Here is a 25,000-nt window from a genome sequence, read left to right as displayed (position 1 = left end):
CTAGGAGTGAGCCGTCTGTGTAAATATGTAAGTGGTCACGGTATCTATTCTGAAGGTGTAATCGGACTTCCGTTGCCATGATATTTGGATTTTCTTCTCTTTTTTGTGTGTGCAATGTCAGTATGATTGATATCAAACTGTGCTTTACTCATCTCCCAAATGGGGCATGGACTTCCTGTTTTCTGCGTGTCTACATTATCTGGATTAATTTCGGACTTTTGGAAAAGGTTTGACACAAGTGCCAATTGGCGTTAGATAAGATATCGTTTTAGCTCTTTTTGGGAAGTTGTTTTCAGGTGTAATTCTTACGTCCTCTGATGTAAAATTTTCAGTTGTTGAGCTTCTCAATACGTATTTAGCACATGCCAGGTTTCGGTATTCATCCAAAGGTAATTCTGCTATTTCTTTGTATGTTCCGAGGGTTGGTGCGTGGAAAGGTACGCCAAGGGCAAGTCTATATGCTTTACAGTCAATGCTTTGAAGTTTCTTTAACAAATACTTTGGAGCATTGAAAAAGACTTCTTGTCTATACGATAGTTTGGATCGAATAAGTGATGATGATAAATGTTTCAATATCGTTGTGTCTTGACCCCAGTACTGTTTACTTACAACTTTGAGCAAGTTTAAACATTTTCTTGCTTTTGTAATTATATATTCAATATGGGCATTCCAAGGTTTTGTTGTTGGTTTTTGGTTGTTTGTGTGTGTGTGTGTGTGTGTGTGTGTGTGTGTGTGTGTGTGTGTGTGTGTGTGTGTGTGTGTGTGTGACACAAAGTCTGGAGGAGGGTGTATTGTGTTGGAGGAAGACAGGGATATGTTTCCAGATTTAAGGCTTATACAATGAATTCATGTTGTGGTACAGTGTGATTTATATTTGATTATCTTGTTACCTACAAAATCAAGCTTTTATTTGCATGCCTGTGATCTATATCTAGATTTTGTGTGCCTTAATCCAATAGATGAAGTGATTTATTCATTTAGTATTTTATCGTATGAATAATTTACTCTTCTACATATGAAATGGTCTTAATCTGCGAGTTATTGTGGCCCTGGATGTGTGTGTGTGCGCGCGCGCGCGCGTGCGTGCGTGTGTGTGTGTGTGTGTGTGTGTGTGTGTGTGTGTGTGTGTGTGTGTGTGCGTGCGCGGGCGCGTGTGTGTATGTGTGTGTGTGAGTGTGCATTTTTTAAAGGCTCCATGTTATATATGTATTTATAACCAAGTTTAATTTATGATTAAGACTTATTAACTAATGTATTTGTATGTCAAACCTTCGTATATATATTGTTAACAAGTCTACTGTGATGTTGATGGTGCAACGCCCCTCCGTCCCTCACCCCCAACCATCTCCCGCCATGTTCGTGTGAGTCTTTTTAATTTAGAATGATAGAATGAATGTCTTCACTTTTCAAAGTTAAAATAAGGCTTAATTTTCTTGACGATGAGCCTAAAGGCGAATTTCTGTACTCTGTATCAGACAATAAAGTGACTGATTGATTGATTGATTGAATGTTGTTGTTTTTTTGTTTTTTGTTTGTTTATTTAATTAATTTCCTTATTTATTCATTGTTTATCTAGCGAAGAATCGTACTGGTCCTGTTTCACGTTAAAATGTTGCTATGAATGTGACAACAAACCAACAGTCCTTTACTGAGAACACAGCAACAGTCTCAGTGTGAAGTGTCAAGCAATGCTCTCATTGCCAATGAACGGCCAGTCTCTTCGAAACACAACACCAGCAAGACACAGACAGGTACTTGGTCAACACGACAGTTGATAGGATTTCCTCTCTCCTTTCTTTCTTACAATCCTTTTCTTTTCTTTCGATCACCCCAACCCCTTTTCCGTGTTTTTGTTGTTTTTGTTGTTGTTGTTTTCTTTTTCTCTCGTCAGACGTCCGTCTTTTTTTTTCTTTCAGTTGCCCCCCACCCCCCACCTCTCTCCTGTGTGATGCACAGCCGATCATCATGTAAAACTCACCATGTGCTCGCGAACCGGCAAAGGCAAAAAAACAACCCCCCCCCACCCCCACCCCCCAAAAAAACAGCAAACAAACAAACAAACAAACAAAAAAACACCCACAAAACAAACCCCCCAAAACTAAACAAAGAAAAACCAAAACAAACAAACAAACAAACAAAACTGCCATGTGGCAACGGAGCCCCAGTAGTTTCCATCAGAAAAAACAAGCACAAAAAACAACAACCCGAAACAGAATTTACATCCATAAAACGTACACGTCACTTTTGGTTTCTATTATCTGTGGTTAAACCAAACCTCAACACCATAAGAGCCAACGAATCATAGAAACACGGTAATGCTTCACACACACACGCACACACACACACACACACACACACACACACACACACACACAGACCGGTTGATTTTTGCATACGAGAAAATCTATACATATTCATTCACTTATTCTGACATACAAAAACGATAGCATTCAAGATACGTAATAAGATTCTTCTTCAGCTTTAGCTTATTCAAGCACTCCCCCTACCCTATTTTTTCTCTTGATTGTTCTTCCCATTTTAATTTTTTTTTCAATGGCCTGAGACTATTTGTGTTGGGACGAAAATGGGACAGACCAACGGCGCCTTTTTTGCTTCACCATGAAAACAAAAATAGCGGCATGGGAGGCAATTCAGACTTGACATCACGGTGAGAACAGTCTGGCAAGGATGGCTGCTGCAAGTCGCTAACTGGCAGGTGTCTCGTTAGCGTGTTGTTGAAAACAGAAAGAGGAAACGATAAATCTTTGTTACAAAATACCGACAAGAAAGAAATCATAAATCAAACGCTAGTAGTCTAAGTAAGTTTCCCTTGTATCTGTTCCCTAATGATGTGCTTTAATTGTCTCTCTTGGGTTTGGTGACTTCCCTTGCACGGAGTTCAGCAGGCACATAAACAGAGTGAGTCAATTTAAGCCAGATGGGGGGAACGAACAGTAACGGATTTACGTTCTGGGATGGTTTTATTTTGCTGCGAGATTACCAGTCTGGAATGTGTGTGGTTCAGGAAGGAATCCAGACAGGAACATGCGAGACTAATTCACACATTCCCTGGACGGATAATTATGGCTTATGTAATATATGTTCTTTTTGCCTGCTTCCTTCATCATCATCATCATCATCATCATCGCCTTCTTCTTCGGTCTCTTTCTCTCTACCATCGATAAATATTTCTTGCTTTTTTCCTTTCCAGTCAGTTTATTCACTGTGTTTTCGTGTGTTTTTTTTCCAACTCTTCAAAGCTATTTTTGTCATAGTTATGGGAAATAATGTTTCCAAGAAACAAAACATTCTTACACACATACACACAAAAAGAAAAAAAAAATCGGACTGAAATGATCCATAGATGCAGTTTTTGGCTGAAAAAGAATGTCGGTGGAATTTGAAGCGAAAGCAGCTAACATGCTGTGAAGGAAGTTGTCAACTCTTTATGCTTTCGTTTTTTTTCTTACCTTTGAAAACCTATCCAATAAAGCCATAAATGCAGTACGCATCAAACATGAAACAAGCACAACAGCTTTTGCTCACAAACAAAACAGTGAGCACAAATAAAACCACAACAGCGACAAGAGGACCACTCCAGACCTTGATTAACCCCTTGTAAGCTGAACCTGGGTGAAATCAGATTGGTGAGACCGGAGTCTGAATGCTGTTACTACTTATTGTTTACTTATCAATGGTGCAGTTTATTTTGCTGACCAAAAGACCAAACGGATTATGTCGAGACAAAGAGAGGCAGTTTCAGTTTCTCAAGGAAGCGTCACTGCTTTCGGACAAATCCATATACGCTAAACCACATCTGCTAGGCAGATGCCTGACAGCAGCATAGCCCAACGAGCTTGTCAGGCCTTGAGTGCAAACTGACACTTTGATATGTAAACTCTCTGTTATCTCACTGGGGTGACAGACGAGCATAGTTGTTAGCAGCAGTCAAAGAGTTAATGGCTGTGGCTTTATTTTGGGTACCGCGGTGGGTCTGGAGGAATTGTGAAGTTGTGTGCCCCTGACTCAGACACGGTGGGTCTTTCCGTTTAACGCATCGCTTTCAACTGACATTCTCTTTTTTTTTATAGTTAGCAGTAATGCCTGCAGACACTGACAGAAGACAGAGAGAGAGAGAGAGAGAGAGAGAGAGAGAGAGAGAGTAAACGGGACTAATGCACAGAGAGAGAGCGAGAGAGAGAGCGAGAGAGAGAGAGAGCGAGAGAGAGAGAGAGAGAGAGACAGAGAGCGAGACAGAGAGACAGAGAGAGAGAGAGAGAGAGAGAGAGAGAGATTTGTTATGGACAAGGCGCTCTTCTGACGAAGCCCTGAGAGCGAAAATTTGACCATGTAGAAATGAAAGGAGGGCAAATCTTTTCTTTGGGGTTTTATTTGGCACAGTGTGTGTGTGTGTGTGTGTGTGTGTGTGTGTGTGTGTGTGTGTGTGTGTGTGTGTGTGTGTGTGTGTGTGACAGAGAGAGAGAGAGAGAGAGAGAGAGAGACAGATAGATACAGACAGACAGACAGACAAACAGACAAACAGACAAGCCGGCAGACAGACAGAGAGAAACAGATTCCAAGAGCAATTATCAAATGAAGCGGCGTCTAAGTGGCTTCCTTCTCCAGTTCGCAGCCAGCCACCGAGTTGCCACACACCCTCCACAAATCACCGGCAGGGAAAGAACAAACTCCGGGCACACGACAGTCTTATGGCTTCTGCGGACAGCAGCAGAAGTGTAAACCATTTTAGACTGAAGCAAGAAAAAACACCAACAAGGTCATAAATTTCCGACAGATGCCAACTGTCAACAGAGATCATGTTTTCCGCGCGAAGCCAGAGCTTTTTTTTGCTGTTCGCCATGCTCGTTTCACACTTGGAAAGATCGAAAGCACATAACTGTCATTAGTCCCACGGGCTATGCAGAAGTGAAACGACTGTCTTCGGAGCGGAAGGTATACGTGTGTTATTCAATGAAAAACAAACAAACAAACAAAAAACCCAAAAAAAACCCACACGTACTTGCTGCAGGTAAGTTCGGTGAAAGAACTTTTGAAGACTAGACAGAGGCATAAAGAAGAACGCACGGTACTCAAAAATAATTGTGGATGGGAACACGAGCATGGTACAACAGAAAAAAGGCACAAGGCAGTGCGGGTTTCATTCTTCTTCTTCTTAGTTTTGTTATCACTATTTGTTTGTTTGTATGAACTGCTGATCACATGACTCAGACAGACTGGAGAGGGCATACCAAAGAAATGAAGAAAACAAAATTAAGAAAACAGTTGGGACAGGAGATGAACATTTGAAAGTAGTAGCCCTTATTACAGAGGGTATTTCATACTGAAAACAAACAAACAAACAGCCAGCAAAAACAAAATAAAACCCAACAACCGAATGGGACACGTTGAAAAACAAACTGTTGCAGTCAATATACACATGAGGAAGGCAGTTGGAGAGAGAGAAACACACAAAGCAGATACACAGGCACAGGAACACACACATACAGAGAGAGAGAGAGAGAGAGAGAGAGAGAGAGAGAGAGAGAGAGAGAGATAGAGAGAGAGAGAGAGAGCGAGAGAGAGAAACAAAAAACAAGACACATACATATCCAACCCGTCACCCTAAACACCACCTCACTCCCCCCCCCCCCCCCCGCCCCATCTCACTTCCCTGGCTCACCTTCAACAGTGAGAGTCACCTCCCACTTGATGGTGTCCGTGTGGATGATCTGGCACTCGTAGGTACCAGCGTCCTTGGGTCGGGCCTCCTTGATGACGAGGTTCCACTCGCTCAGTCCCCCGGGCCACTCGGCGTGCTCCAGCACCAGGTTCCCGTCCTGCACCCACGTTGTGGCCCCGATCGTCAGGAAGTGCTCGCTGCCTGCCCGCCGCCACGACACCTGCCAACGGAGACCCGGCCCTCCAATGAATGAATGAATGCTTTATTCATATATAGGGGTAGTGGAACAGCAGCAAAAGACGATACCATAATATGCTGATAAATTAACAATGGAAACAAAACAATGATTTTACTGTTTCTCTAAAATCTGTGAGCGTTGGAATGCCAGAGCAGAAAAAGAAAACAAAACAAACAAGAGAGGCAAGGCCTTCAAAATTCACTTGTGGCAAATTAAGTCCCCTAGCATTAATTACAGAGTAATTTCCCTTTTTTACTATCTGCACCAAAACGTTTGCAAAATAAATAAAACTTCCATGCTTAGCAAAAGAAGTTCCTATTTGAACAAAAAATGGTAATAATGACTGCTCTTGTTGTTGTGTCAGAATATCAGATGAAAGTGCCAAGTTTAGAGAATACAAAAAATATAAATATAACAGTAAATGCAGTTTGCATATAATTAGGCTTCATTTTTTAATTTTTTTTTTTGTGCCCATCCCAGAGGTGCAATATTGTTTTAAACAAGATGACTGTGAAGAACTGAATTTTTCCTATTTTTATGCCTAATTTGGTGTTAGCTGACAAAGTATTTGCAGAGAAAATGTCAATGTTAAAGTTTACCACGGACACACAGACACACACACACACACACAGACACACACACACACACACAACCGAACACCGGGTTAAAAAATAGACTCACTTTGTTTACACAAGTGAGTCAAAAACCAACGATGGACTGACAACATTGCACAATGGACAGGAAAACTAGCCACAGAGACCCAGGCTTTGACACACACCCCACAGACCTGGAGCAATCTGGTCAACAGACGTGTGTGCCGCCCTGATGACACTTTGCAGAGTTAAGGGAAAAGTTTCTTTTTCAGTTTCAGCAGCTCAAGGAGGCGTCACTGCGTTCGGACAAATCCATATACACTACACCACATCTGCCAAACAGATGCCTGAACAGCAGCGTAACCGAACGCGCTTAGTCAGGCCGTGAGGAAAAAAAGGGAGAAGAGGAAGAAGACGAAAAAGAAGACGAAAAAGAAGAAGAAGAAGAAGAAGAAGAAGAAGAAGAAGACGAAAAAGAAGAAGAAAAAGAAGAAAAGAAGAAGAAGAAGACGACACACCACGGCTGGATTGCATGAGCGATCTCAACAGCGCTTCGTTTTATTTGTTTGGTGTTGGTAATTTTTCAAAGCTTGTCATTCTGTTTAAGACAGCGGTGATCACATGTTTTGGAATTGCCCAGAAATTCAGAAATTGTGGGCATGACTTTGTCGCAGTTGTGAGTGAAATATGTATGAATGCTTATAAAATGCAGTTAGAAAAGAGTTTTGTTATTCTTTGAGTTGATCGATAATACATATATAATGTTTATGAATATAAACACATGAACGGATATCTGACGCTTGTTTGCGTTTTAAATCACTTAACACGCACACGCGAGCATGCACACACACACACACACACACACACACACACACACACACACACACACACACACACACACACACACACTCACGTACAAACATAAACTCACAGAACACATACTGCACACACGCACACATACACACGCACAATAAATGTGCTGTTACATTAAAAAAAAAACCACAAAAACTTGGCACTCTGATTTGATATACTGACACAAATATTTACAGTGGTCATTTTTATCTTTAAAAAAATCAAATAGCAAGTTCTTTTGGTTAACATGGAAGTTATATTGGTGCAGCTAACAATAAGCATTGTTGGCATTACAGTCCCTCTATCAATGTAAATGAACCAAACTAACCCTCTTTTGAGAGTATTTCTCAGTTAACTTAATGAGACATATGTACGAAAGAGACGAATACATATACCACGAATAAAGTTATGGTATTCTGATTTTCAGAACACATGGATACCAAGGGTGGTTGCCATCCTGCACACACGTAAAGTGACCCCGATCTGTCAAACAGTGCTTGCTGCACGTGCACTACTGCCACGAACCCTGCCAACAGGAGGCGTGGAGGTTTTTGTTGTTGTTGTTGGTTCAAATCAGTTTTGTTTCATTTGTTCTGCGCGGTCCTCTAGTTCAGGCGAACGCTGAGGCCATGTCAAAACGCCGTCATAACAAAACCCAAGTCGTGCAGGTAGCAGCATCTGCTTGTCTCGCAGCAAGACAGCTCGCGTCTCTCTCTCGGTTTTCCAAAGTGAAAGCAACACCTTTATGTGTGGACGATAGCGCAATAAAGTCGATGCATTTTTTAAACCTTAAAACCAACAAAACAGCAATAGCACAACATCTACATGAGTCACGCAACAACACATTCCTGAAAACAGAACTTGGTGAATAACCCCCCTCACCCCCAAATAATAATGGGGAGAAAATGCTCACAAACATCCCCCTATCACTGAACCCTACCAACACACCATTCATCACACGAGGGACTGGCAGAATTAAGAACTCTAACACAAACTGAAGTATCTCACTCCAAGGAAATTACGAAAAAAAAGGAGATGTAAGCGACAATACAGTGAGCTCCAGCATCCTGGAAAATATGCTACACACTCCTTACCTAATGCATCCTTGGTAAGTTAACAACATCCCGCGGAACACAGTGGTCAGTTTTCGTTTTAAATGGGTTTTGTTTCGATACTGGTGTCAGCCAAAAAGTTATCATAGCAAGCTTTCAATTGTATTTCACAGAAAAACAATGTACCGAAGAATGTATTGCTGTTGAAAATAGAAACTTCAAACATACCATTGGAATACTTACTCTTAAGAAAACAATAGATGCTAGTACTTGATCTCCCTATATTTACTAAATCATTACAAACACAAACACACACACGCACACACACACACACACACACATATATATATATATATATATATATATATATATATATATATAATAAAATTTGATTTAAAAAAAAAAAAGAAATAAGATTGCAACGACTAAGAATGGCACAATCCTCAGAAAGAGAAACAGCCACACGCATACAAACAAAAAACAAAACAAGAAATAAACCCAAACCAGCCAAGGAACCAAAACAGATCAACGAAACAAACACACACACCTACAACAACACACACAAACACACACACACACGGCTTTTTAGAAGCCAGGAACAGGAGCAATCATTTCAGTACTGCTAGTTATCGGGTTGGAGAAAAAACTCGTGCACGTAATAACAGCCAGCATGTGAGCCAAAGACAACAAGAAATACAAACATCGAGTGCGCTTTGCCCCCAACATCTATCATACATGTTTGTCCTCGGCTTCTGGCTTGGCGTAGTGTATATTCTGCTGAGATAGTGAGTGAGTGAGTGAGTGAGTGAGTGAGTGTGTGTGTGTGTGTGTGTGTGTGTGTGTGTGTGTGTGTGTGTGTGTGTGTGTGTGGATATGATAACAAACATTTAAGATAACCCAAAAACTAACAGAAATAGCAACCACATAAACAGCCACATTTTTGGAACACACACACACACACACACAAATACACACACATACACACACACACACACACAATTACACGCACAGCTCCTTCCCGTGCTTCCCAACAAACATGCACACACTCTTCGAGAAAAAAACACCGTGCTCGACCCAAGTACAAAACCCAGCCCCTGTAGACCACAAAAATGGCCCTGCTTTGTTTTGTTTCTTTGTTTCTCTCTTTTGTGTGTGCTGGGATTAAGGTACAGATAGCAAAGACAGCAGGCAAGAAAGACAACAAACAAGGAATCCTAGAAAGAAGCAAGGAAGAGACAGACAGACAGACAGACAGACAGATAGACAGACAGACAGACAGACAGAGGAGAGAAAAAATCACAAGCGCAGATTTTCCTCGAGGAGATGTTACATATAACTACACACACACACACACACACCCATCCGTTCACACACACACACACACATTCGTTCTATCTTTCTCTCTCTCTCTCTCTCTCTCTCTCTCTCTCTCACTCGTTCACACACACACACACACACACACACACACACACACACACACACAGAGATATATATATATATGTATGTATATATATATACATACATATTCGCACGCACGCACACACACGCACATGCATACAGGCAGGGACCGTCTCATAACACTTCTAGAGAATAGCTGTTAAACCGAAGAACACACACACACACACACACACACACACACACACACACACACACACACACACACAATGTGCACAGCGTATCCCCAACGAAGAAAAATAACATTCACATTTCATACCTAAAAACAACAACAACAAGCAAACCAACAAACACCCCAACCCCAACCCCAACGGGTCTGTCAGTAATACTGACACTGTTGACGCGGAACCTCTTCCTGCTTCCTGATATTTTGCCCCATGTTGGTGTTAGCTTGCTCTTGTTTCCGCACCATCTCCACACATCATCACCTGCACACGCCTCCACCACAGCCATTATCTGCAGGTGCCGGCTCCCTTTGTTTACCGGCGGTGTTACCCATTTCAACCCCTGCTTGTAACGCTGGGGGTATCGTGACGCTTTGCCGGCTATCAACTGGGGAGAGTTCTATCTGTCTCTGTATGTCTGCCTATGTATGTATGTATGTATGTATGTATGTATGTATGTATGTATGTATGTATGTCAATATGTATGCATGTATGCATGCATGCTTGTAGGTAGGTAGGTAGGTAGGTAGGTCGGTAGGTAGGTAGGTAGGTAGAGTGTATGTATGTATGTACGTATGTATGTATGTATGTACACACACACACACACACACACACACACACACACACACACACACACACATATATATATATATATATATATATATAACACTCGCAATGCTAGGCCTGTTTATTGACGGTATACATGTGCGTCAATTGTCTGGTTGTTATGGGAAATAATGAGAACATGAAAACCATCACAACTAAGCAGTGGAAGCAGCAGCAGCAACACTACTCCTACTCCTGCTACGACTGATACTGATACTATGAATCACACTCCTTACTCCCACGACCACTACATCTACTAACGAACAAGGAGAGGCAGGGACCAGATGACCATCCGTCCATCCCACCAACAAGACATGGCCGGACAGGCCGCTGTCACCATCACAGGACAGGCAGGCGATGCACGTGACATGCGCTCCTCAGTTCAGTTGACCTTGACCCCCTCCCCTCTCTCTCTGCCTGCCTATCCGTCTGTCAAGAAAATTGTGACATATTCCCCTTCCCTCTCTTGGCTTTGTCTTTTATGAGTTGATTTCCGCCGAAAGGACTGCATGTGAAAATGTTCGTCTCTCTCTCTCTCTCTCTCTCTGGAAGTCACGGAGGTGCACAAGAGGAACGCAAGTAAGCTGATGTTTTCAGGTATTACTGCTTCCTCATAATTTCACAGAAATAGACTTGCATGCAATACCCCTTCCTTGAATTCATCTCTTTCAGTCAAGCCTTTCATACAGCGGTGCTTCATATTTGAACAATGTGCCTTCCCTTTCTTAAAACACACTGTTAGCAGTGTTGAATTCAGAAACTCTTTAAAAATATTTGTTTGATAAAATGGAAAACAATGATGTAAATGAGCCGTAATGACAATGCCAGTTATGAAACAGTACGTACTAGAACTTATAATTAAGGATGGTTTGGTATATGTTTATAAGTATGTTTGTGTATTCGTTTGTGTCTGAGAACTGTGCACGTATTTCCATTGTTCTTTCCTTGGTGTTAATATTTTGCTCTCTCTCTCTCTCTCTCTCTCTCTCTCTCTCTCTCTTGCTGTTGTTGCATATTTCTTTGACTTCTATACTCCGAGGGCCGGAAAAAAATACAAACAAAAATTAGAAAAACAAATAAACGAAAAACGAACGAAAAAACTCAACAACAAACAAACAAACAAACAGCAACAAAACATGTCCTTGCTTATCCACTTCTCTCGCCAAATAAAAGTCCATTCCACACAGACTGCATGCAAAGCGTGAATCATGCTCTCGGGTCTCCTACTTTAGTGGTTTATGTATGATTTCATCTTCCTGTCTGTCTGTATGTCTCTCTTTCTATCATAAATATTTGGCAAGGGTAGGTTTCTGTTTGTTGGTATGGGTGTATTGACATACGTCATATTTTTTCTTCACTGACAGCATGGTTACACCCCAGAAATAATAACACACGGATAGAGAGAACACACGGATAGAGAGAACACGCTATCTCACTGTGCGTGTGAACACTGGGCGTTGTACGGCAACACAATCTACGAGCAGAAATAATTACACCGAACCGACGTAGAAGGAAAAGAAGAAGAAGGAGATGGGTAAGAGGATAAATCAGATCAAATCCTGTTGCTTACAGTCTAGCCGATCGCAAAGGGGCCATTTCAGGGTCGACAAGAAAAAGATAGATGAGGAGGATGAAAAGGAGAAGAAGAAGAAGAAGGAAACGAAGAAGAAGGACAAGAAGAAAAAGAAGAATAATAATAAGGCAAATGATGTATCTCTGTTGCAGATGTTTGTGGATTTAACAAATTTACACTGTGACCCACCCCTTTGAAAAAAAAAAAAAAAATCAAGAATACCAACCACTGCTTCGACGAAGCGCACAGCTGTATACGCATACTTGTGTGATGTGGACTGATAACTCGATGTACACAAAGCAACGGTATCTGTCGTAATCATTGGAGACAGACATAGTAGCTCTGCCTCATTTCCTTAACACGGACGCACAAAGAAACCCACGAAGGGGAAAGTGTTTCAGTTTCTTTTCCTGAAGCCGTTGGCCGCACCTCCCTGGGAAACCCCTGTATACGGGGTCAGCTTTCACATGTATGATCGCGTTTACCGGCCATTTAGGTAACCGCACTCCGCTTTCGGGGGTGAACGGAAATGGTGCTAAATGTGACCACACGCGTGGCGAATTTTACCACCACGACCACGGGACCACGCACAACCCGAGTCATGTGGAGTGATGGCCTAGAGGTATTGCGTCCGCCTAGGAAGCAAGAGAATCTGAGCGCACTGGTTCGAATCCCGGCACAGTCGCCAGTATTTTCTCCCCATCCACTAGACCTTGAGTGGTGGTCTGGACGCTAAACCGATATCCCGTGTGCAGCACGCACTTAGCGCACGTAAAAGAACCCACGGCAACAAAAGGGTTGTCCCCGGCAAAATTCTGTAGAAAAATCCACTTCGATAATAAATCAAATAAAAAGACAGGCAAGGCCTTTAAGACTCACTTGTGATACACTTTAAAAAAAATCTAATCGTTAAAATGTGTTCTGTATTTGTTATTATAAAGCTTTGGGTTAAACAAAAAAAAAAAAAAAAAGTCCTAACCAGATTCGAACCCCACGTGTTCGGGTGAGAAGAAACTGTCTTACCCATTACACTATCGTCGCTCCTTAACTGACGTTCTAAAATTTAATATTTGAACATACTTTTTTAAAGGGCGATAAATCAATTGCGGTATATGCAGTGAGAACGTTGTTTAAATCATATTATTCTGGTGTATCGTGGGCATTCAAAAAATCTGTTTAAAAAAAAAAAAAAAAAAAAAAAAAAAAAAAAATTTTTTTTTTTTTTTTTTTTTAAAGTCCGCGGTAAAGGAGACGTGGCTATCGCCGCAGTCACACTGCAACATTTAGCCGTTTTCTCCAGATCTAGATAGATGTACAAGTTTAGTTACACCCGCCGGGAATGTAGTACACGGTCGATTCAATTCTCTTTTATGTTCATTCTAGTTTTATAGTTTTAAAGTTGATATGAAAATTTAGTATTTTGTTAAACTAATAACATGTAGAGCCAAGTACAAGTACTTCTAAACGTCGTATGAAGTGAAAAGGACTTCATTTTGAGAAAAGTCAAGACTGGAATTTGTTTCGTTTCATAAATCCAAGGGTATTAACTCGCATGGTTTACAATTTTTAACTGTGAATTCCGACTAATTCTGTGGATATTTTTATGGCAGTTTGGGGCATAATCCAGTAAGTGATGAGGCGTTCACAAATCTTTCTCTGAATAAATATTTAACGGTCTCCTTCTCCAACTTTCCATCACATGTTATCGTGTATTGTCCACTGAATATAGGATTGAATGGGCAGGTCAACAACTTGAAACAAAATGGCGTTGTTCGCGTTCACGAAGAATATGAGCACGCGCTTTGAATGTGTATAAACATGTGTACGCAATTGATTTTTGCCCATGACCTTCAGGGCTCAGCCAATAGATCTATAAAGTCCACTCGTCGTATTGATTTTAGTATTTTCCGAAAAAGACCACTTGAGCGAATGGACGTACACTGAGAGTACAACATACAAGCTTTTTATGTATCGAGTATAATTTCAAAATGTAATGTTTAAGATGAGAAAGATCAGTTTAAAGCAAATTAAGTCCCCTAGCATTAATTACAGATTAATCTCCCTTTTTTACTATCTGCATCAAAACGTTTGCAAAAACGTTTGCCAAAACTTCCATGCTTAGCAAAAGAAGTTCCTGTTTGAACAAAAAAATGATAATAATGATTGCTCTTGTTGTTGTGTCAGAATATCAGATCAAAGTGCCAAGTTTAGAGAATAAAAAATATATAAATATAACAGTAAATGCTGTTTGCATATATAATTTGGCTTCTTTTTTATTTTTTTTTGTGCCCATCCCATTGGCGCAATATTGTTTTAAACAAGATGATTGGACAGAACTGAATTTTTCCTATTTTTATGCCTAATTTGGTGTCAACTGACAAAGTATTTGCAGAGAAAATGTCAATGTTAAAGTTTACCACGGGGACACACACACACACACACACACACACACACACACACAGGCAACTGAACACCGGGTTAAAAAATAGACTCACTTTGTTTACACAAGTGAGTCAAAAAACTGCAGGCAGGAAAAAATAGGTGATGGTCTCGGTGGCTGTCCATGGGGAAAGCAGCCCGAATTTCACACAGAGAAATGTGTTGTGACAAAAAGAGTAATACAAAGCTATGTTGTGCGGACAGGTGGACACGCGCGTTCGGAATGGGAGAACTCGAGAAAGGTCTGACCGGCTTGCAGGTGCTAAATATTTAGCACCAGAGAGACAGAAACTGTGGAGACTCGGGAGACAGGCCTGCTGATGGATTATTGAACCACAAGGACAAAGACAGGATGAAACATCACCCTGCCTCTCCAGTAAAAAAAAAAAAAAAAAGAAAAAAAGAAAAAAAAGAGAGAACCGCAAGGTTGGCGGCCACCCCTGCCAGCAGCCCACATATCAATAATAAAACCAGCGGCCCGTGGTGTGGGGAACCTTCTTGCATTACATGGCACGAGGAAGCCACACTGGCTCCCTTCACTGCACCAACACAGGCCTCTAATGGCTATCGATCTCTCCTCTCACCCTATCTTGTCAAGTGGATTTTAAAGCTCTGCCGATCGCCAAGTCTAAATCAATTCAGTTCGATTCAATTTGGTCGAGAGCCCGTCCGACCACACGGGGCTGGGTCAGGGCAGAAAGCACGAGAAACAACAACACGCCAATCCTCATCACGTCAAACAACAACAAAACCCACTCCCAAACCCCCATCGATTAACATAAAAAAAACGACGACGACAACAAGAACAAGAACCACCCACACACACACACACACACACACACACACACACAAATAAATCCACTCCAAAACAATAAAGAAAACGGGATGACGAAATTACAGTCATAATCATTATAGAAATTAATTCTGAAATATACCTCCCGCGTGGGGGCTGTTCAGCCTCTTTTCTTACCAGGCGATGAATAGCCAAGGAAGCAAAAGAAAACAAAACAAAAACAAACTTCGAAAAAAGAGTTACACTCACAGTACAGCCAAAACAATTATACATTAAAATGATATACAGTCCCCCTTCCTCCTCCTTCCACTCAATAAAGAAACAAAACAAAAACAAAAGCCGAGCGGGACAATTCCCATTACAAAGGCGCCAGAAAAACACTGCCTCACGGAAGCGATCCACACTGATGTCCGGATAGAGACAAATAAATTAGGGTTCCACAATAAATATGGGCGAATGGATCGGGATAGCAGAAAAGAGAATGAACAAGACGGAGGCGACGGGGCAAAAAAAGAAAGAAAGAAAGAAAAAAAAAAGACAGAAACAAATAGGATGACAGACAATAGGATTTTCATTCACGGGACTTACACAAGGTGGAAGATACCGATATTCCGAAAAAGGCCCTGGCATGTCCACCGGGAATCAGTGAACGCCACTTCAGGAGAGAAAACGATCAGTCTGAAACGTTCACAGCCAATTGAAAACGAATCGAACAACACATGACACCAACGCACTTTCTCTCCAGAGGAAGCTATCATGAACGGAAAATATCTATCTATCTATGTATCTATCTATCTGTCTACCTATGTATCTATCTCTTTCTCTGTATAATACATGTTTCTATATATATGGAGAGAGAGCACACACACACACACACACACACACACACACATATATATATATATATATATATTATACTCTCTCTCTCTATATATATATATATACATATCATGCACACACACACACACACACACACACACACACATATATATATATATATACACACACACACATATATATATATATATATATATATATAGAGAGAGAGAGAGAGAGAGAGAGAGAGAGAATACACACACACACACACACACACACACACACACTGAGAGAGAGAGAGAGAAGGGCTGACTTTATAATCTAATCATCTAAACGAAATAATGAAAACACAAATGTGAATGAGCATACATTGTTCTACGACACACTAAAATATCCTGACATCAACTCGACGATGACAAATAACGTACAGAGAGCGACTGCGTACATCACAGACACTGGACTGGTGCCAATATCCCCGCAAACACACTGTCAGAAAGGGGAAGTACTGAATGCCGCCACATACTCAGTAAATAGCACCACAAAGTTAGCATACATAAAAAAAATTCCTACTCAATAATGATGTTACACGTTGGTAGGAGACAGAGGGGAACTGGCTGAAGCTGTGGTGGAAGTGGTGCACGTGCAGTGGTCCAGAGAGACCGGCCACACAGAGGGAACATTCACACCGACACACCACGGAACGGAGGGAAAGAAGTGTCGGGACGTCACCCAAATGCTGGGATCATGGGACTTGTGTCCCGCTGGTCTGTGACGTTCCAGACATAAATCTCGGCAGCTAGGTACAGGGCGGAGATTTTCCTTTCTCCCAAGTGCAGACTTGCTTGTGCCTAACTTTCTTCGTGTGTATACGCAAACAGATCTAACACGTGCGTTGAAAATGCTGCATGCCATGTCAGCTTTCGGTAGGTTATGAAACCATAAACACACGCTACATGGAAATGGAGAACAGCTGCCTTTACGAAGGGGTAAAATGGGCCACACTCTGAAAAGCTCTATAGCCGAAATAAGGGAACGTGGAATCTGCAGCCCGGGAATGGAGGGGAAGACGATAAAGGCGAAGGAAGCAAAAACCAAAGTCAACATTAAAAAAAAAACAGGAAAAAAAAAAAAAAAAAATCAGACTGGATTGCTGCCAACGTCCACACGAAGGATAAACGGAGAAATAAGTACGGTTAGATGTACTGAACGCGGTCAAATGTATTGCGCATGTCACCTGAAATTCATCATGCTAAAAATAGGGTTCTGTAAGTAACGTCACGTGCGTGTTGCCCCCTTGCTGACACACACACACATCACACAGTCTTCTATCGAAGGAGATACTGCCACAGAGGGAAGAGCCATACTGTTGAATGGACGGAATCGGACACTCAGCGACAAAATCACTTAATCCATGCACTGAAGCCAGCCAGCTTATCAACAGTAACACCAACCACCCATGGGTACAGGCATCTCCTTCAGTTTCCTGACATCACACAGAACTTTTCACCCCGGGGAATTTCGTCCATCTGTTTTCCTTGATTTTGCTCCTCATAAAAGCCTCGTCACATGTCAACTACTGTACGCTATGTGGAAGTGTAAAGAAGACAGAAACAGCCCTGACTGATCGGCCGCACATGCACTGATCCAGAAAGCCGAAGTAACCCTTCATTCAGTGGAAGGGACGAAAGCAACACCAATATTCATTCATTAAGAAAAAAGAAAGAAAAAGAAAAGAAAAAAGTTTCAATTCCGTATTGAAAAAGTCATGAGCTTTCAGTGTTACAACCTTGTAGATTTTCCTGGCATCAAGATACTACAGCACGGACACAGGGGTTCAAATGGATATTGACCCATTTTCTGCCTGACGCCTTCTGACACTAGATCGGCTTGCCGTTGTGAAAGCCCAGGGGAAGAGAATTTCACCCTACCAGTTTCTCTTAGACCACACCCCCCTCCTCTCCCGTCAGCCCCTTCATTGTTTTGTTTTCAGCCAGTGACGATACTATTTCTCACGCCAGAATAACAAAGAATAAAGAACAGAAAACAAAAACAAAGATACAATTTCTAACACCAGAGCAAAGAATAAGAATAAAAAAAGTAAAACAATATGATAGTGATTTCATTAATTTTGAAAACCGTTTGAAACAGACTGCAGCCTCTGAGTCATCGGTTTGTCTATGTGTCTTCTGAGCTTTGACTAAAACATGTAATTTTGAGCAAAAACGAGAAAGAGGAGGAGGAGGAGGAAAAGAAGAAGCAGTGAACAAATGATGCGAATTTTCCGAGAGCTGCCTCCCAAGGACACATTACCATGATGCCAAAAGACCTTCAATTATTTCTCCTGACAGTGCCGTCATCTGCTAGATATTTGTATGTCGGCCAAGGAAAACCGTCCGCAGTACTGTAAACGTCTGTTTTGTCAGCAGCCTCGCAGTATGTACTGGTACCCACCTTCCCGGACAAACAACAGCGGTACGCTGCTGTTATTGTTTGTCATCTCTGCGTCTCTTCAATCAGCGACACAGCCACACTGGAACTGGAACTGGTTCAAGGTTGTTACGTGTCTATGTGTGCGTACGTGCAAGCGAATATGGAATTATGTGCGCACACACACACACACACACACACACACGTGTGTGTGTGTGTGCGTGTGTGTGTGTGTGTGCGTGTGTGTGTGTGTGTGTGTGTGTGTGTGTGTGTGTGTGTGTGCGCGCGCGTGTGTGCTTTGCCTTTCGATATGTAATTCCAGTGACTTTCACTCTGGGAGAAATAATTTCCCCTGAACCTTTCTGTCTGCTTTCTGCTCTCCTTATGATTATATTAATATAATTTCATTCAGAGACATCGCTCTCAATTATCCTTCTGGGTTATAAAGGGGTTCGTTGTTCATGTCTTAACAAAAATGATTCCCGGAGAGGAAGAAAAGCTTTGTTTGTACAAAACATTACCCACATGAATGAGGCTCCTGACGTTTGAAGTTGAGGTCGTAAATGTGCCTTCAGAGTATTCCTGAATGCAAAGGGGTCAACAAAACTGCACTGGTTGCTTTGTTTTGTACAATATTCAAATATGTGATGCAACGACGTGAATGTTTAAGCATGTTAACGTCACCATCTAAAATATGTATGCAATAAGCATTGCAGCATGCGATGCTTTCAGTGAAGCACATACATACATACATACATACATACATACATACATACATACATACACAGCACACAACAAACTAAATACAACTTTTGTACAAAAAAGCCTAACACATAAACAAGGAGAAAACCAAATCCTCTCCAAGTTTTGTGAGAAATAAAAACCAATCTGAATGTCCAAGGGGAGCCAACACTCCCCCAAAACCCCGGATGTAAAAAGCTCTTCAATGATAATCATCTTCTGACAGCAGTGTCAGGCAGGGTTAAACGCTTGTCTGTCTCCGTCCTGGTTGTCTGCCCCTAACTACGGCTGTCTCCCGTCGATACCGTAGTTTCACAATGTCAGCACATGTCTCCAGTACAAATGAGATACCCTCATATGGTCCGAAGCTAAGCTTTTATCACGAACGCGTTTTAAGCATGCCTTGACTTGGGTCAAGGTAACAAACCACGCATTCAGCTACAAAACCTTTCATCATATTGCTGTTATTTTAGGTGACAGTTCGACGCAGTGATGTGCGTTCTTTCAGGTGGATGGGGTTTCACAGCAGGTGGGTTTCCTTTTTCATGTGTGATGGTCCGGTTGGGACCTTCTGTATCACACTATCAATTCCCTGTCTTACAGATTGTGTGTGTGCGTGTGCGTGTGTGTGCGTGTGCGTGTGTGTGTGTGTGTGTGAGCACTCATCGAGAAAGACTGTCCAGACTGAGGAAACAAGTAACGTTGACAGTCCACTGAAGGGGAAGGACAAAGAGTGGCTGGAACGACACCGTACTTATTTCAATAAAATCACTCAGCTCACCGCAACACGTATCGACAGTTAAACCACCAGCCATGGGGGCTGGAGCCTTCTTGAATTTCCAGACATCAGGAAATGCCAGTCGTCCCAGTGAGAGCACACCACAATGCCTTTAATGGATATCGACACATCTTGTCAAGCTTCCCAATTCACGGTGTAACATCCCAATCGTACCCTACCTCCAGTAATTCCCCCGGACAGACTTGAGGTCAGTGGAACATGAGAGGGGACTCAATAGGCTGAAACACAATTGGACATTCTGGGACGTTCCTCCATGTTATTACCTCTCCCAGTGATTTCATGAAGGGACCCACCCCAAAGTTTCATTTGGCGCACACGTGTGTGATTCCGCGTACGTGTGGGTGGGAGTGGGTAGGAGAGGATATGCGTGCGCGCGTTAGCGTATACATAGCATTTTCAACAGACTGAGAAGTCCCTGAAAACCCGTGTCACAGTTTACGTCCCGAGGCTTTGCTGGCTGAAGGGAGAAGAAGGGAAAGGACTAAAGCTTATTTCTGAGAAAACCAAGGGACAAAAAGAGAAAGCAAGAAGAAAAACGCTCCTTTTCCCATTGAAATGGAAAAGTATAAACACACAAAGTTCCCGAGGGCAGCACTCCAGGCGAGAAATTACCAACGTGCCAAAAGATCTTTTATTATTTCTTCTGGCAGAGATGTCAGCAGGCACGGGCTTGATTTTTATGTGCCAAAGAAAACTGTCTGCAATACTGCAGTGCCCTCGTCTCAGAATTGGCATCCACTTCCCAGGACAAACAAGAAACACTGATGTTATTACTTAGGTTTGTTATACTGAGTCACTTGAATCAGGTGTAATCTGGAACAACTCCAAAGAAGCTGTGTGTGTGTGTGTGTGTGTGTGTGTGTGTGTGTGTGTGTGTGTGTGTGTGTACGTGCGTGCACGCGCGTCCGCGTGTGTGTATTTATGTGTGTAAGTGCGATAACCCGGGTGTCTGTGTGAGAGATACAGACAGACAGAGAGAAACAGAATCAAGAACCTATCTAATTTCATTTCCCACAGAGAACACCGCTATTTCTCCGAATCACTGGAAAACAATGATGATACGGATACTTCTGGACACTCTGTAGCGCCTAACCCCGGTCAGAGACCTAGCTCTATGTGCTCTACAAACACGGAATCATTTGCACGACAGGCTGTCTATCTGTGGTGACAGCCGCCAATGGGCGCTCATTATTCGTTTCCTGTATCATCCAATTTTCAGTTTCACATACACACACATGAACGCACGGACACGGACACACACACACACACACACACACACCTTTATTTGTCTGTCTGAAGCCAGATATAGGGATATAGGGGGATAGAGGAATAAGCTGGTCTCTTATTGGCGGCCTTTTCCCCAGGAAGGGTGAAACGCCAAAGTAATGATCAGTTCAGCATGTAATAATGTTAATGAATTACACGTGAACATACATTTAACACAGCTTATCCCTAAATAACAAAACCCCAAAGCACAAAAAGCTCACTCCATGCAGCCAAACGGAAGCAAAACCGACGCCAGTTCCCCAGAGAAGACAGCCCTGAGCCACGCCCCAAGCTCCAGAGCGTCAAAAGCTCTTCAATTATATCTTCTGACAGCGGTGTCAGTCATGGGTTAAACGCTTGTCTGTCTGTTTCCGGCCTGTCTACTGATAATTGCGGTCGCCTGCCAATGGTGTTATGGTTTTGCAATACTGGCGACACTCTGCCAGATGAATGGTTTGGTTGCGCTAAGCTGTGTTACTTTTGTCGGTAATGCGATTGTTTTGGTGGTTCTGTAATTGGGTCAAAGTCACATATCATATAATCAACATTTCCTTTACTCTGTAGGCGGTTTTCTGATTATAATGAATCGAATTCTATTAAAAAACCCTTCATCATATTTCTGTTTAGAATTACAGTTCGATTCATTGGCATGCGTTCTTGTCGACGGATGCGACTTTACAGTTCTGTGACTACGATTTCATGCACTTTCCTTCTAGCAAAGTGAATAATGCATATGTAGTATCAATGCCAGATAGAGGAACACCGGTCAAAGAAATCAGTAAAATCTTATTACTAAGTAATACAGATTCCATTATACAAACACTCGTGTGTAAGTAAGTGTACGTGAGTAACACCCACAACCACTGCGTTACGTGAACAGGACATGAAGGGACAAGTTCACGAACATCGGGACAACCTGCTGCACGTGCGGGTCTCCAGAAAGACTGTCCGGACAGAGGAGGCGGCACTGCCTTAATTGGCTATTGAGTGGTCAGGTCGAAACTACGTCGATTCTCATTTAACGAAATCATTCAGTCCGCCAACTAACGATAGTTCAGGCGACGAACCTTCAGTGTTGCAGCCTTGTTGAGTTCCGTGGCAGCAGGAAGAGCCAGTCGTGGTGCCGAGAGCGCCAGCACAGCGGTTCTAATGGATATCGACCTCTCTCCTCACGCCTGGCGCCTTCTGACTCAGAACCAAAGCTGATGCTCTCTCGCTGTGAAAGTTCAGGGGTAGGGAATTTCACTCCAGGCAATTTTTCTCATGTCTTCCCCGTAGTTTCAGTTCTGTTATTGTTGGTTTGGTTTGGTTTGGTTTTTATCCGCTCTCAAAATAATGGCTTTTCCAAGCCAGAATAAAAACAAGATAAAAAAGAGAATGGAAAAGGAAATGACTCAACTTTGATATTCACCATTCAAATGAATTTTGTTTATTCTGAAAAGACGAATCTTAATCAGACTGCAACCTTTCATCCTTTTTCATGTTGGTGTTTTTTGTCAGAAGACATTTGTATAAAAGAAAAGAAAAAAAGTGATCACTTACTTTGCACTTTGTTTAGGTTTAGCTTGCTTGTGGAGTATTTTGAAAAAAAAAGTTTCAAAAGCTGCACAATGTCCATCGTTGCATTTAAAATGTTCCCTCGCAGATTCAAGCATTTATTGAACTATGATGATGACAAAAATCTTCCCAAATAACACAAATTATTCAGTGCATCCGGATTCACCGTCACGTCCGCGTAATACCAAAGTAGTATCCAAGATCATTATTAATAAAGACCAAGACCAGTCATCACCGTTTTTCGTAATAATGTCTGGCTTTAATATGTGAACTCAGAAGAAAATCAAGACAGAAAAATATATGTTTCTAAGCCAAACAACTAAACAAAACAAAATAACAACAGAAAGAAAACAAAAAAATGAAGAAATGAACAACACTCCACCAACGGGAAAATGAAGAGATGTGCTCCTGAGGAGAAATTAGCAGCGTGCAAAAAGATCTTCCGCTGGCAAGGATGTCAGCCATGGACAAGATACTTTGTTTAGCTGCCAATGAAAACCGCCTGCAATACTGTGGTTGTCTGTTGTCGACAGCCTTGTGTCAGGACTGGCATCACCTTCCCAGGACAAACAAGACATATCTGTGTTATTATTGTTGGTTTATACGGAGTCACTTCAATCAGCAAAACAGCCATTGTGTAGCATGGAAGTGGTCCAAGATATGTGTGTGTGTGTGTGTGTGTGTGTGTGTGTGTGTGTGTGTGTGTGTGTGTGTGTGTGTGTGTGTGCGTGTGTATGTGTGTGTCTGTGTGTGTGTGCGCGCGCGCGCGCGTTTCTAAAAGACACATACAAGTAGGCTGACAGACAAAACTATAAACACACACACACACACACACACACACACACACACACACACAGACAAACAGACAGATAGACAAAGAGAGAGAGAGAGAGAGAGAGAGAGTGTAAAGAGTGAATTCTGAATTCTTCTAAGGAACACTGCAATAAACACAATGACTGAAGAGAAATGTACAGGTCTCTAAGTGGGCAAGGAATAAGTTCACTCAGGCCTACTCCCTTGGTACACGATCAATTTTCTCCTCCTTTTGGATCATATACAAATAAGAGACTAAAAACACATTTCTGCAATAAGTACTAAGTACATGCTGTAGTATACAAAGTCAGGGCAATAAGTGTGACGAAAATGTCATTCAGAACACGAAAGGACTGCTTGAACTGTAGACTACTTGCATTTGCGCAAATTTCAGACAATGGTTTAAGCCACATAACAAAATGCAGCATATTTCAACACTGTCACCACTGTGAATAAATTATAAGCAATAATCAGCAATAGCGTCAGTAAATTACACACTAGAATATGATAAAAAGACATACAGTTTCCCAGAGTCTAAAACTCTCAACAGATGAACAGAGATAAAACGACATACCGAAAATTCGTACTCAGTGCAGCCAAAAGGAAGGCTGAAACAATGCAAATCCCCTCTGGAGCAACACTGCCAAGTCCCAACAAATGCAGGGTGTTGAAAGCTCTTTAATCATATCTTCTGACAGCGGTGTCAGTCCAGGTTAAACGCTTGTCTGTCTGCAGATCGTCTTCTGATAAGTGAGCCGCGGTCATGTGCCAAAGTCGGTGTCCTGGTTTCGCAATACTGGCGACACCTCTCCGGGACAAACGAGAAAGTGGTTCCTCCTATGTAATGCTTCGTTCCTTCCAACATTGTGCTGGTTGCAATTGATTGGTATTCCTGGAACTGGGCCAAGCTTATTTTGTTAATCTCCAGGTTGTTTTCTGACTACAGTGTAAGTGGTCCTTTCAGAAATCCTCTCTCGCGGTGCATTTTAAAGTAATGGTTTCATTCAGTAGTCTGTGCTGTACATGGATGGAGCATTTTAAAACTGTATTTATATATTTATTACTACGCGTCTGTTGTTAGACAGGTAACACATTTTCTCTTCTCACCACTGATTCTTAGTGAGAATGATTAACTA

At 41.9% G+C, this 25,000-nt stretch overlaps 1 protein-coding gene across 2 annotated transcripts in view; it reads right to left on the bottom strand.

Moving 5' to 3' along the window:
* The window catches only part of LOC143282452 (zwei Ig domain protein zig-8-like), a 44,587-nt gene that overhangs the window by 16,346 nt on the left and 3,241 nt on the right, over positions 1-25,000 (bottom strand). For both annotated transcript variants that reach the window (XM_076588094.1, XM_076588095.1), the window contains exon 2: positions 5,681-5,900. In XM_076588094.1, the coding sequence (XP_076444209.1) occupies positions 5,681-5,900 (220 nt within the window). The remainder of the gene's footprint in view (positions 1-5,680; positions 5,901-25,000) is intronic.

This window comes from Babylonia areolata, chromosome 5 (genome assembly GCF_041734735.1).
Source record: "Babylonia areolata isolate BAREFJ2019XMU chromosome 5, ASM4173473v1, whole genome shotgun sequence".
Classification (NCBI taxonomy): domain Eukaryota; kingdom Metazoa; phylum Mollusca; class Gastropoda; order Neogastropoda; family Buccinidae; genus Babylonia; species Babylonia areolata.
This window is presented reverse-complemented; position numbering and strand designations above follow the sequence as displayed.